Source organism: Siniperca chuatsi, linkage group LG15, assembly GCF_020085105.1.
Source record: "Siniperca chuatsi isolate FFG_IHB_CAS linkage group LG15, ASM2008510v1, whole genome shotgun sequence".
Lineage (NCBI taxonomy): Eukaryota > Metazoa > Chordata > Actinopteri > Centrarchiformes > Sinipercidae > Siniperca > Siniperca chuatsi.
This window is the reverse complement of record NC_058056.1, coordinates 1,284,067-1,297,149: the sequence shown is the minus strand read 5'-3', so window position 1 is coordinate 1,297,149 and position 13,083 is coordinate 1,284,067. Positions and strand designations below refer to the sequence as shown.

Below are 13,083 nucleotides of genomic sequence, written 5' to 3'. Positions count from 1 at the left end.
GACAAGAAGAAAACAAGTTTAACTGTAATCAGTGTCTGTCCTGCTCTGTTTTCTGACGGGAATAATGTGTGAGATGATGAATCAAGCAAACTGGCTGAGGTGATTCAGTGTGTTTAGGTGGACAACAGTGACACCCGGTGACTGTGTCCTGTATTGCAATTCATGGAAATTTGGTAAAGGTTTGTGTGAGTCTTGAAAATGAACATTCATTTTATGAATGCTTATTGTTCACATATAAAATACAGATGGAATTTTGGCAATGTATAATATAATAGGCAGCACAACCAGAATTTACCTTAGATATAATTCCCTCATCAGTTACAGTAGTTATTTGGAACCACAAATGACAGAACATATCTTTTTATGTAGACGGGACTTCTGGGATCATGTTAATCACTGTCCTTTTCATTTAAACTGTCACATTTTGTACTGGGCTTTAACACACAAAGGGCGAGCTGTCATTGTATTAATATAACTGACAGTTGCCAAACTATATATTTTCATGATTTGGTGTAAAAATGCCCAAAATGTTTTATAGATATCGTCAAAGAAACTTAAGAATACTGTTTTTATTTGATTTATTTAGTTTTTTAATGTTGTCCTTGCGGAGGGAAAAGCAGGGCATTATAGATGTCCAGCCGCATGCAATCCAGCAGGATATGTATTTGATGTCAGAATATACTTTTTTCAATCTAAAAACAATTATAGTTGGTTGTATTTTGTTATCGATTTAGAAAATAATGTTAACTAAAAACCTACCTGATTTGAAATGAAATGTGCTTAGTTCACGGACTTGTATTTTATGTTTGAAAATAAACCTTGGAAATCACCGAAAATTCAATGAGTGCTGAGACCACGTGACCGCAGCAGCGCTATCATGTGACTTACAGAAGGCGTGAGCGTGCACAAGCAGCCGCGCGCACCGTGTAGAGACCCCGGTTTGCCAGGATGGACTACCGAGTGTCAGGGATTGCTTTATTTCTCGGTTTGGCTTTGGAGTTCTGCTCTGCTCAGACTTATGTACTGGACGATAAAGAGGGTCTGGGGAGAGTTTTTGACGGAATTGGAGGTTTGAGCGGCGGAGGGGTGAGTTCAGTCAGTTTGTATCGTTATTTCCTGGTGCGATACAGTCGACAGGAGGACGTAAAGTCAGCTGCCTGAATATTTCTGTTATCGTTGTCCGTCTTCTCGTGTAACAGTTTATCTACTTGGTCCTTTAGGCGACGTCTCGCTTACTGGTCAATTATGCTGAGCCATACCGCAGCCAGATATTAGACTACCTTTTTAAGGTATGATGATATGATGCAAGTCATTCATACAGTCCAGTTTAAAGTACTTGGAAACAAACTGTTATGCCTTTTTTTTTTTTTTTTTAACTTTTTTAACTTTTTTTCTTCAGCCAAACTTTGGAGCCTCTTTGCACATACTGAAGGTGGAGATTGGAGGAGACGCTCAAACTACTGGTGAGTGATATTTAGTTCCACTACAACTATTTCTGTATTTCATCAATATTTAACTCTATTAATTGTCAGAAAATAGTGGAAAATGCCCAATAGATGTCCCATGAGCCCAAGGTGACAGCTTCAAATTAACTTAGTAGTTTTTTCAGACCAACAGTCAAGAGCCCAAAGCTTTTAAAAGGTCCGGTGTGGAGGATTTAGTGGCATCTAGTGCTGAAATTGCAGTTTGCAACCATTTGAACCCCGCTCGCCTCACCCTCCCCTTCCAAGCGTGTAGGAGAAACTACGGTGGCCGCAAAACTCGCAAAACGCTAACGGCCCTATCTAGAGCCAGTGTTTGGTTTGTCCGTTCTGGATTACTGTAGAAACATGGCGGTGCAACATGGGGACCTCCGTGGAAGGAGTGCCCGATCCATACCCAGTAGGGTATATCTGCAGACCAGACACTTTGAATGGGCAGGGGAACTGTCAATCAGTTTTTAATTCGGCTAATCATCTTTCTCATAGGGTAGTAAGCTAACAGGCTAGAAAAGCAGTGGAAACCAGAAGTGCAGTACTGCCCTTGCCTTACGAAAGTCGGAACAAACTTTTTTTAAATTAGGCATTGTAGATCTAAAATGAGTGAAGTTTTAGCAACTGGATTGCTTATTTATCATCTCAAATTTGTTTAGAAACAGATTTTGGTGGACTGCTAAGGTGAAATACGTGAAAGCTCAAATGCTCGAATGCTCAAACCCCATTGGCTCACAGAACTAGTGGCCTCAGGAAGGAGGACTGCAGTTGGACCTGGACCCTTCTCTGCCCACTGGGCACGATCTTGAATTCTTGCTAGCTAATGCTGGAAGCCAGAAACAAACATCTATGATCTATTGTTTGTTTGATAATCTAAACCAAGAACATGTTTTCTTGCGGTGGCCTTTCGAAAATGTGCAGCGGTGAAAGTTACTATATTCTGTTATGATCAAAGAGTTGATAAGCCATATGGAGAAAGCTGGCTAGCTGAGTTAGAGTTGTTTGTGGACCTCCCCCTTTTATAATACTGTGAAGTGATTTGCTGAATTAAAAAGTGTGACAACTGGTTCAAGCGGTGTATTGGTGAAGTTAGTTTTTGACTGAGATTGGCCAAATAAAAATATTGACAGTTAGCGCAATTAGAGTGGGGGGCATGGGGGTCCTTCCCATTAATGACGCAATTTGACATATATTCAATGACTTTGGGGGTCTATTTTAAAACTTCACTAAATCAGTTTTTGTAGCTCAGTAATCTTCCACTTTATATTAGGGTAAATACTGTATATTAGAGATTTTCATGTCAGTTATTTGTGCTGTTATGGTTATCGAACTTATTCACTCTCTAATACACTGCTGGCACTTTTCTTGAAAAAGAGCTAAATCTTATCTGCTTCACCAGAAAATTTTAAGAGGGTATAAATTCACATAAAAAGACAATCCACAATGCAAATGAATTTAGAGAACATAGACAATAAAGCCACAGATGAAAGGAACCTGCCAACATGGGAATAGCTGTATTTCCAAACACAGTGCATAGGAATGAGAAGAGGCAGAACAACAGACCTCTAACAGACGACCAGATGTTAAAGTATAGTGTGACTGTTTTGACATTCTAGTAGAGAGTGTATTGCATCAGGGCCATGGATAAACCCTGGATAAATCTTGAATCCATAGATGATTTAAAGAAAGACAAAGTTCCTTTTGTGTTATGCTATCTCATGGTTTTGACATTAAATTAGACTGTCATCTTTTTCAAGATGGAACGGAGCCATCACACATGCACTATGAGAATGATGAGAACTACTTTCGAGGCTATGAGTGGTGGCTAATGAAAGAGGCCAAGAAGAGGAACCCAAATATCACACTTGTAGGTAAGAAAGTGCTGTGTAATATCTTCTGCTCTGCACTCAAGGAATCTCAAACAGCTGTCAAAAGGAAACAAAGATCACATGAGAATGTAATAATAAAACACTGAGATCAATTAATGATCAAAATATGACTTAATTACTTCTGTAAATTGATATCAAGAACTCTTGGTTGGATGTACCATGAAGGCTTTTTTGTTTCAGATATTTTTATTTTTATCTGAAACTGAGTATTAACCTACACCACATGCAACATTAGGTACGAACAGGTTTTGAGTTATTTTAGCCTTTCAGTTAAGAGATTAAGGGGTGTCAAATCTTCTCAAATTCCCCAAATTTGTTTTTAAGAATAAATCTAATTATCTCTAAATGCAGAGTTTCTGTCAACTCAGTTAGCCATAGTTTAACAGTGGGCAATTCTTTCTTCTTCCGAAATACATGAATGAGCTTCTTAGCAGTGAGAAGTATGTAACACCGTGTCCTAAGAGCAAGCAAGTGTCCGATTATCGCGTCACATTGTGTAACATTGGACGCTCTCTGTCAACACTAAATCTGTTAAATATACACTTCTGTTACGTCATGTAACAAACCGTGTACCTATCAGTTGTGACCTCGAGATCAGACTGGAGATGTAACCATTCAAGTAAAAGATGGGTGAGTACTTGCTATCTTCCTGTATTTGTACTTTATAAACAGAAAAAAAACTAAAATAAATTTTCTTACCAGAAACTTCCAGCTCCCTTGTGATCTACGTCTAGCCAGCTGCCACCTTATTTAAGTTTTTGTAGTTAAATGAGGAGGTATTGTTTAGACAACTCCATATTTAAACTTCATGAATCAACCATTCCTCGTCCATGATGCAGTGCGAGTGACGGGAATAAATAGAAACGGGGACTCCAACAAAAGTTAAGCTCAAAACGGCACATGCAGCCAGTTAGGACATTCCAATAGACTACAATGCAGTCTAACTGATTTTGTCATTGACGCTCACATCGCATTCAGTTAGGACATGGTGTAATATATGAGGTGTTGTTTAGCTACCTGCAGTCTTCTCAGCCCTTCTGATATTCCTAGGGTGATTAATACTGGGTCAGGTTCTATCTCCACCTCCAGTATCTTCGAAAATAATCTAAATATCCTCGTCAAGAAGTTCTGCAAATTGGGACACAAGGCATAACTGTAATAAGGTTGAGTCTGTTGAGTCACATTTATCACGCTGTTGTTGGGACTCCACATATGAATTCATTCATTTGTGTGACTTGAGCTGAACTCTATTACGAGACTGCATGCTCTTTTGTTCTGTAAACAAAGGACAGGCATGGAACTCAGTCTCGCAGAATCCCCAGAGGTGTGAACTCCTCCTACGGGCCTAGCTTACAGCTCCCATTGGTCTGACGTGTGACCCACTATGTCACCAGGTCAACAAAGCGGGTCAGCAGTCATTGTTCTTTTTCTTCTCCTCCAAGAACTCTTTACATGCAGAAGACCGCTGCGGCTGCCTCCCTCTCTATGTGGCCTGCCTAGAACAGACATAGAGCAGAACGGAAAACTCTCCCTTACAGCAGCGATGTGAAGACCTGCGTCCCGCAACAATAGTTGGCACCAATGGTAACTACACAAAGTCTACCAGGTAACTTTAAGAAGCAACTAAGGAAGTTAGCGCCGAGCTAACTGTAAGTAAAACAACACAGAAAGCGACCGGTTCCTCCATCTGCACAAGCGGACTGCACAGCAAGGACTTTATTTCAATCGGAACCAACATTCTTCCCTGCCTGGCTCATCCATCGGAACTGCCAGATAATAACAGCAACTTCAAAGCAACCTTTCTTCCTTTTTGGCCTGGTAATGTAACTTCTGAACCCATAACTGGACATTACATACTTTCACATAGCGTAACAGTGTACTTGGCTATGCACAGGACTGTTTTACTTTTGTGAATGTGTATGTATGTATTTATGTATGTATGATGTTAGTGATGTTCACACAGACACAGGGTCTTGCACGCATCTTGAATTTTATTTATATAGTGCCATTTCATAACAGAAGTTATCTCGTTGCACTCTTCCTATAGAGCAAGTCTACATCGTACTCTTTATAATATTATTTACACAACAAATCCCACCATGAGCAAGCACTTGGCAACAGTGGCAAGAAAAAACTTTCTTTTAAGAGGCAGAAACCTCGAGCAGAACCAGACTCAATGGTGGGCGGCCATCCACCGCTGTCGTGTTCTGTTTTGAGAGAGATGTAAATACCATATAGAAAATTAATAGTAATAATGTAGTATTAATAATAATAATAATAATAATAATAATAATAATAATAATAGAATGACAGTCATAGGAATAATAATGACAATAATAGTAACAGAGCTAATAACAACAACTGTAGCAGCAGTTGTCAAGCAGGAACACGGGGGCAGCAAGTGGCCCACAATCACAGATTCAGTCTCTGCATCTCCGGAGGCAGAAATACTTGCTGAAAGCAACAGCACAAAAGTATGGGAGAGAGAAGATGTCGAGTTAGTAACTTACAGATGCAGAGGGAGTGGAGGAGAGAGGAGCTCAGTGCATCATGGAAGTATCCCGGCAGTCTAGGCCTATAGCAGCATAACTAAGGGATGGTTCAGGACTCACCCAAGCCAGCCCTAACTATAAGCTTTATCAAAGAGGAAAGTCTTAAGCCTACTCTTAAATGTGGAGATGGTGTCTGCCTCCCGAACCCAAATTGGGATCTGATTCTACAGGAGAGGAGCTTGATAACCGAAGGCTGAGCTCCCATTCTACTTTTGTAGACCCTAGGAACCACAAGTAACCCTGCATCCTGGGAGCGCAGTGTTCTAGTCGGGTAATAAGGTATTATGAGCTCTTTAAGATACAATGGTGGCTGACCATTAAGAGCTTTGTAGCTGAGGAGAAGGATTTTAAATTCTATTCTGGATTTTACAGGGAGCCAGTGCAGAGGAGCTAATATTGGAGAAATATGATCTCTTTTCCTAGTTCTTGTCAGTACATGTGCCGCAGCATTCTGGATCTACTGGAGACACTTAAGGGACTTATTGGGGCAGCCTGATAATGAGGAATTGCAATAGTCCAACCTAGAAGTAACAAATGCATGGACTAGTTTTTCGGCATCATTTTGAGACAGGATGTACCTGATTTTTGCAATGTTACGTAGGTGAAAGAAGGCAGCCCTTGAAGTTTGTTTCATGTGGTAGTTAAAGGATAAATCCTGATCAAAGATAACTCCAAGGTTCCTTACGGTGGTGCTGGAGACCAGGGCAATGCCATTTAGAGCAATTATATCTTTAGATAATGTGTCTCTGAGGTGTTTGGAGCCAAGTACAATAACTTCAGTTTTGAGTTTAACATCAGAAAATTGCAGGTCATCCAGGTTTTTATGTCCTTAAGGCATGCTTAAAATTTAGCTAACTCCGTGACTAACTTTTGCGTGTACACAGAGGACTTACCATTAACATGTACAAACTGAGATAGATCTGATAGATAAGATTTAAACCAGCTTAGTACGGTTCCTTTAATGCCAATTGAATGTTCCAGTCTCTGTAATAGGATTTCATGGTCAATGGTGTCAAATGCAGCGCTAAGATCTAACAAGACAAGTCCAGAGACAAGTCCGTTGTCTGTCTGATGCAATTAAAAGGTCATTTGTAATGACCAGTCACCAGTGCTGTCTCTGTGGTATGATGCACTCTAAATCCTGAATGAAAATCCTCAAATTAGAAAGTCACAGAACTGTTTGGCGACTGCTTTCTCAAGGATCTTAGAGAAAGGGAAGGTTAGATATAGGTCTATAGTTGGCTGAAACCGCTGGATCAAGAGTGGGTTTTTCAAGAAGAGGTTTAATTACAGCTAGTTTAAAGGATTATGGTACATAGCCTGTTAATAAAGACAGATTGATCATATCCAGTAAAGAAGTGCTAACTGAGGGTAAAATGTCTTTTAAGCAGCCTAGTTGGAATGGGGTCTAAGAGACAGGTTGATGGCTTAGATGAATTAATCGTTGAAGTCAGCTGAAGAAGGTCAATAGGAGCAAAGCAGTCAAAATATATATCCGGTTTTACAGTTGTTTCTAAGGTTCTTGTGTTTGAAGATAAATCAGTACAGGCTGAGGGCAGGACGTGATCTAATAGTTAAAATTTTATTATTAAAGAAGCCCATGAAGTCGTTACTACTGAGAGCTATAAGAATACATGGTTCATTAGAGCTGTGATTCTGTCAGCCTGGCTGCAGTGCTGAAAAGAAACCTGGGGTTGTTTTTATTTTCCTCTATTAATGATGAGTAGTAAGCTGCTCTGGCATTACGGAGGGATTTCCTATATGTTTTAAGACTATCTTGCAAGACTAAACAAGATTCTTCCAGGTTGTTGGAACGCCATTTCCTTTCAAGTTTTCGTGATGTTTGCTTTAGTTTGGGGGTTATACCATGGAGTTAACCTTCTTTGTTTTCTTTTTTTTAGAGGGGCAATAGAATTTAGTGTCGTTCGCAGTGAGCCTGCAGTACTATCAACAAGATGGTCAATTTTGGGGGGGGGGGCTGAAATTAGCATAGGAGTCCTGTTACATCAAGACATAACAAAGAATTTAATGTAGATGGGATCGCTTCCTTGAATCTAGCCACAGCACTATCAGATAGATATCTAGACTAGGAGTTTTCCTGTAATAGGAGCTCAAAAGTTTTTAAATAATGGTCTGTTAATGAAGGATTCTGTGGAAAGACTAGCAAATGTTCAATTTCAATGCCATATACCAGAACAAGGTCAAAGGTGTGGTTAAAACAGTGAGTGGGTTTATGTACACTCTGACAGAAGCCAATTGAATCTTATAACGTCCACATGAATATTGAAATCACCTACAATAATTACTTTATCTGTTTTAAGGACTAAACTTGATTTAAAAACTCTAAGAATTCAGATAAAAAATCCAGAATAAGGACCAGGAGCGCGGTACACTATAACAAATAGAATTGGCTGTCGTGTTTTCCAGGTTGGGTGTGAAAGACTAAGAAAAAGGCTTTCGTATTAGTTATAATTTAGTTTAGGGTTGATTAATTAAAAAGTTGATTAATAGGCTTGAGTCGAAGATGGCTGCAGCTCCACCTCCTCGGCCGGTGCCTCGAGGAATGTGAGTATTAATGACTGGGTGGAGTGGATTAATTTAGGCTAACATATTCTTCATGACGCAGCCAGGTTTCAGTAAGACAGAATAAGTCAGTATGATATTCTGATATTAAATCATAGTACAGGTTTATATGAGAGAGATCCGATGTTAAAGAGTCCACATTTAATTCCCCTATTTTGTTGTGCTATTTCAGCGGTGGTCTTTTTTTTTCTTTCAGGTTTTTATGTATACCTCCTCTTCTGTTAACTTTTGATATAATTAATTTAAGTGGTTGAGGGGCTGAGACCGTCACTAAGGAGTTTTTGGTGGGTAACTGCTCTGGAAGCGCAGAGAAGCGTGTAGGACTGCAACTCTGCTTCCTAGTCTCAACTCAGTTGTCATGGTTTAGGTCCACTAATAAACTTGGATATGTATCAGATTTCTGGATATGTGAGATGCTCCATCCAAAGTAGAATGAATGCTGTCTCTCCTAATAAGACCAGGTCTTCCCCAAAAAGTCCTCCAATTATCTACAAAGTCCACATCGTCTGCTGGACACCACTGCAACATCCAGTGGCGGAATGAAGATATGCAGCTAAACATGTCATCACTGGTCAGGTTTGGTAGGGGCCCAGAGAAAACTACGGAGTCTGACATTGTCTTTGCATATGTACACACCGAGTACAGAGAATATTAACTTTAGTGACCTCCGATTGGCGTAATCGGGAGTCGTTACCGACGATGTGATTAACAATCTTACTGTATTTATGTTCATTTTGTGCACATGCTCCAACATGCATGCTGCCTGTTGCCATATAGTACTTATATTCCTGTGTGCACTGATGTGATAGTGAGCAGCTGTATCCCCTCGGGCATCAATAAAGTATTTCTGATTCTGATTCTGTTTATCCTTAGCCAGCAGTTTTAAATAGGATTCAACGTCGCCCGCTCTGTCCCCAGGAATACATTTGACTATGGTCGCTGGTGTCGCTAACTTCACGTTTCTCAAAATGGAGCTGCCAATAAGAGTTTGCTTCTCAGTGGGTGTGTCGCTGAGTGGGGAGAACTTGTTAGAAACGTGACTAGGATGGTGGTGGGCTTCTGCTTAGGGCTATGCTTCCTTTGGACAGTCACCCAGCCTCCCTGGTTTCCTGGCTGCTCGTGATCTGCCAGGGGACGGCTAACAGGAGCTACCTCTGGCCAGTCCGCACTGGCTACTGGGGGCTGGCTAACTACAGCAGCTAATGATTGAGTTCCAATCGTGCGGAACTACGTTTACAAATCACTTGCCTCCAATGCTACAAATAAACTACATTTATTACATTTACCATTATCACTAAAGGAGGCAGAGGAATAGCTAAACATTTGACACACCGAGCAGGAGAGTAAGGGGGAGAGAGAGAAGCCATTGCTAGCTGCTAAGCTAAAGAACGGTAGCTAGCAAAAATGAATAGCGTGTAAACTGTGGGATTTAGTGAGAAAATCTTTAAAAGGAGAGAGCTATGAGTGCTTAAGCAGAACTAATGTACATTTAAATGTATAGCAGATAGTTAGTCACGATAATACGGAATCAAACAAAATTAACTGTGATGAGTTAGTGCAGCAATTATACGCTACTAGTAACACACAAGCACCGGTGACCGGAATTGAAACAATACGCTTACCGCAGCACGTCTGCACACTTACTGCCTGTCAGCACTAACTATCCTCTTTCTAACCTGGCACCGTTTATCCTACACAGTTCACACGTACACTTCAATTTGGCCTCTTTAACATAGCCACACTCTATAACATACATGGCCCAGCCGCCATTTTGAACCACAGCAGAGTAATCAGAAAACTTCTGAAGGTGGCAGGACTCTGTGTGGTAGCTGAAGTCTGTGGTGTAGATGGTGAAGAGGAAGGGAGAAAGGACAGTCACAGTGCTGCAGACGCACGCGCTTTGGTCTGCCAGTCAGGTAGTCAACAATCCAGGACACGAGGGGGGCATCCACCTGCATCACTGCCAGCTTCTCATCCAGCAGGGCTGGCCGGATGGTGTTGAAAGCACTGGAGAAGTCAAAATACATGATCCTCACCGTGCTTGCCGGCTTGTCCAGGTGGGTGTAGATGTGGTTCAGCAGGAAGATGATGGCGTCCTCAACTCCCAGCCGGGGCTGGTAGGCGAACTGAAGGGGGTCCAGGAGGGATCTGACCATGGGCCGCAGCTGTTCCAGCACCAGTCTCTTCGGGGTCTTCATTATGTGGGAGGTCAGTGCCACCGGTCTGTAGTCCTTGGAGCCACCGGGACGCGGCGTCTTCGGCAGAGGAACGAGGCAAAATGTCTTCCATAGAATAGGGACCCTTTGAAACTCAGGCTCAGGTTGAAGGCATGTCGACATAGTCCACATAGCTGGGGGGCACAGGCTTTTAGCACCCCGGGGCAAACGCCATTGGGGCCTGTAGCCTTGTTTGAGTGAAGTTTCATCAGCTGTCCTCTCACCTGGTCAGTAGTCAGGCACACAGCAGAGGTTACATGCGGGAGAGGGGGGGAGTCATCAGTCATGAGAGGGCCGTTAGCCTGAGAGCAAGTTGAGGGGGGAGTAGGACTCTCCCAGGAAGATGGAGGAGGGGGGAGCCGTGGACTCAGAGGAGTCTGAGGGCAGACAGTAGCTGAGTTAGAGGGGGATGAGCAGGAGCCAGTATGTCGAATCTGTTAAAGAACTACGGCAACCAGCAGCATGCACATTGGCGCATGCGCACTAATTGTCATAGCACCACCTACTGGCAACATGAAGTCAGCCTTCTGTGACAACCGTCATCCGATTTACCTGGTGGGGTCTACACATGATATCCGGCAAGCGTTATTAGTGTGTATTCTCTAGCGCTACGTAGTGGACACAGAAAGTAATATTTAAACAGGAAGCGGCTGTAACTTCAGTTTACACCATCCAATCAGCCTCTAATTTCACGTTTGTTAAGAGTCCCACCCTTATCACATCTACAGGCCAATAATGACGTAAAGTCATAGTGCCACCTAGTGGCAACAGGAAGTAAGCCTTCCATTGCAAAGATGATCCATTTTGCATGAAATTTTTGCAGTGTGGTCTACGCATGATATCCTTCAACATGACGCATAAAGTGTGTTGTCTAGCGCCACATAGTGGACACAGGAAGTGACATTTAACTCCTACGTGCAGTGACATCACAATTCAGAGCCACGTCGAACAGCTGTAGCACGCCCCGACTTACGAAGGCCCGATCATCGCTGCTTGCAGCTTTTAATTATTATTATTCCTCCAAATGAATCGCATTTTTGAGGGGCTAAAGGTGCTCGAAAGCTCATGATGCTTTGCATGATGCTTGTCAGAAGTGGCGAAAATGTATGTATTTTGTGGGTCTTGCACATGGGCGTGGCAAAATGGCACCATAGCGCCCCCTATAAAATTTTAAAAATGCATCCCCCGGCCTACGTTTCACCTACATGCATGAAAATTGGGAGGTACATGTGTCACCCCAAGCCTCTTGGAGCCATACCCTAAACCTAACAGGAAGTCAGCCATTTTGAATTGAATGTGCACTTTTCGGCCATTTTTCAACATTTTTAGGCTCCGTACTTTAATAAACTCCTCCTAGAGAATCAATCGGATCGACTTAAAATTGTCACAGAGCAATCTAAAGACCTTTGCGATGAAAAGTTATCAAAAGCTTGAGTTTTCAACGAAGGACGTGTCTGTTATAGGTATGTTATAAAGTTGTTATGAATTGAGTGTACATGGTCACATCTGCCCCAAACTTCATGTTTTGACAAGAGTCCCAGGCTGAGGATAGCTTAATGCCAATTAGGAATTGTAGTCATTGCGCCACCTACTGGCAACAGGAAGTAAGCCTTGCGTGACAGTAATCATTTGATTACATGAAAATTTCAGGGTGTGGTGCAGACTTGATATACTGGAACATGATGTATAATTAGTGGTTGTTCTCTAGCACCACAGGACGGAAACAGGAAGTGACATTTAATGCCTCTGTGCAGCGTCCAGAACACAGCTTGCAGCTTTAATTATTATTATTATTATTATTGTTGTTGTTGTTGTTATTGTTATCATCTTAAAATGCATGTTTGAGGGGCTTAAGATGCTTGAAAACTATTGAAATTTTGCACACATGTCACAACTGGCGAAAATCGCAACGTTCTGCAGTGATTGGGCTCGGGCATGGACAGGGGGCTTTATAGTGCCCCCAAACACACGCCATGGTCTCATCATAAAGAACATATTTCACTTTATTTTGAGAGTTTTCTCAACAGGAAGTCAGCCATTTTGGATTTCCTACGTCACTTTTTTTTCAAACACATGTTTGAGGCCTTTTAGGATGCTGAAAAAGTCTTGAAACTTTATGCCCAGACTTGAACTGGTAAATACTTCAATTTGAGTTCACTTTTGGGCTTGGGGGTCGCACGTTGACTTGAAAGGATGGAATAGGAGATTGAACACGTTGTAGGCATGTAGACGGGTAAATGACAAATGGACGGGTTCTCCCGCAGAATTGTGCAGGACAAATGTGGACCAACAAACAACAACCCCGAAGTAATAAAAAACAACTTCTATATCCAAACAGTCCTGTTTCAGAAAGCGGGCTTAGTGAAACTCT

The 13,083-nt window shown here is 41.8% G+C and overlaps 1 protein-coding gene across 4 annotated transcripts in view; it reads left to right on the top strand.

The window, feature by feature from the left end:
- The first annotated feature begins 888 nt into the window (after positions 1 to 888).
- Positions 889 to 13,083, top strand: part of galcb (galactosylceramidase b) — a 31,651-nt gene continuing 19,456 nt past the window's right edge. Inside the window, exons 1-4 of one of the 4 annotated variants that reach the window (XR_006374679.1) lie at positions 889 to 1,086; positions 1,221 to 1,289; positions 1,400 to 1,463; positions 3,230 to 3,343. Coding sequence is in view for 3 of the 4 variants with exons in the window: in XM_044167815.1 (XP_044023750.1) it covers positions 949 to 1,086; positions 1,221 to 1,289; positions 1,400 to 1,463; positions 3,230 to 3,343 (385 nt within the window). In the remaining variant the exon portion in view is untranslated. The remainder of the gene's footprint in view (positions 1,087 to 1,220; positions 1,290 to 1,399; positions 1,464 to 3,229; positions 3,344 to 13,083) is intronic. The other 3 variants (XM_044167815.1, XM_044167816.1, XM_044167817.1) reach the window with 3 other exon arrangements.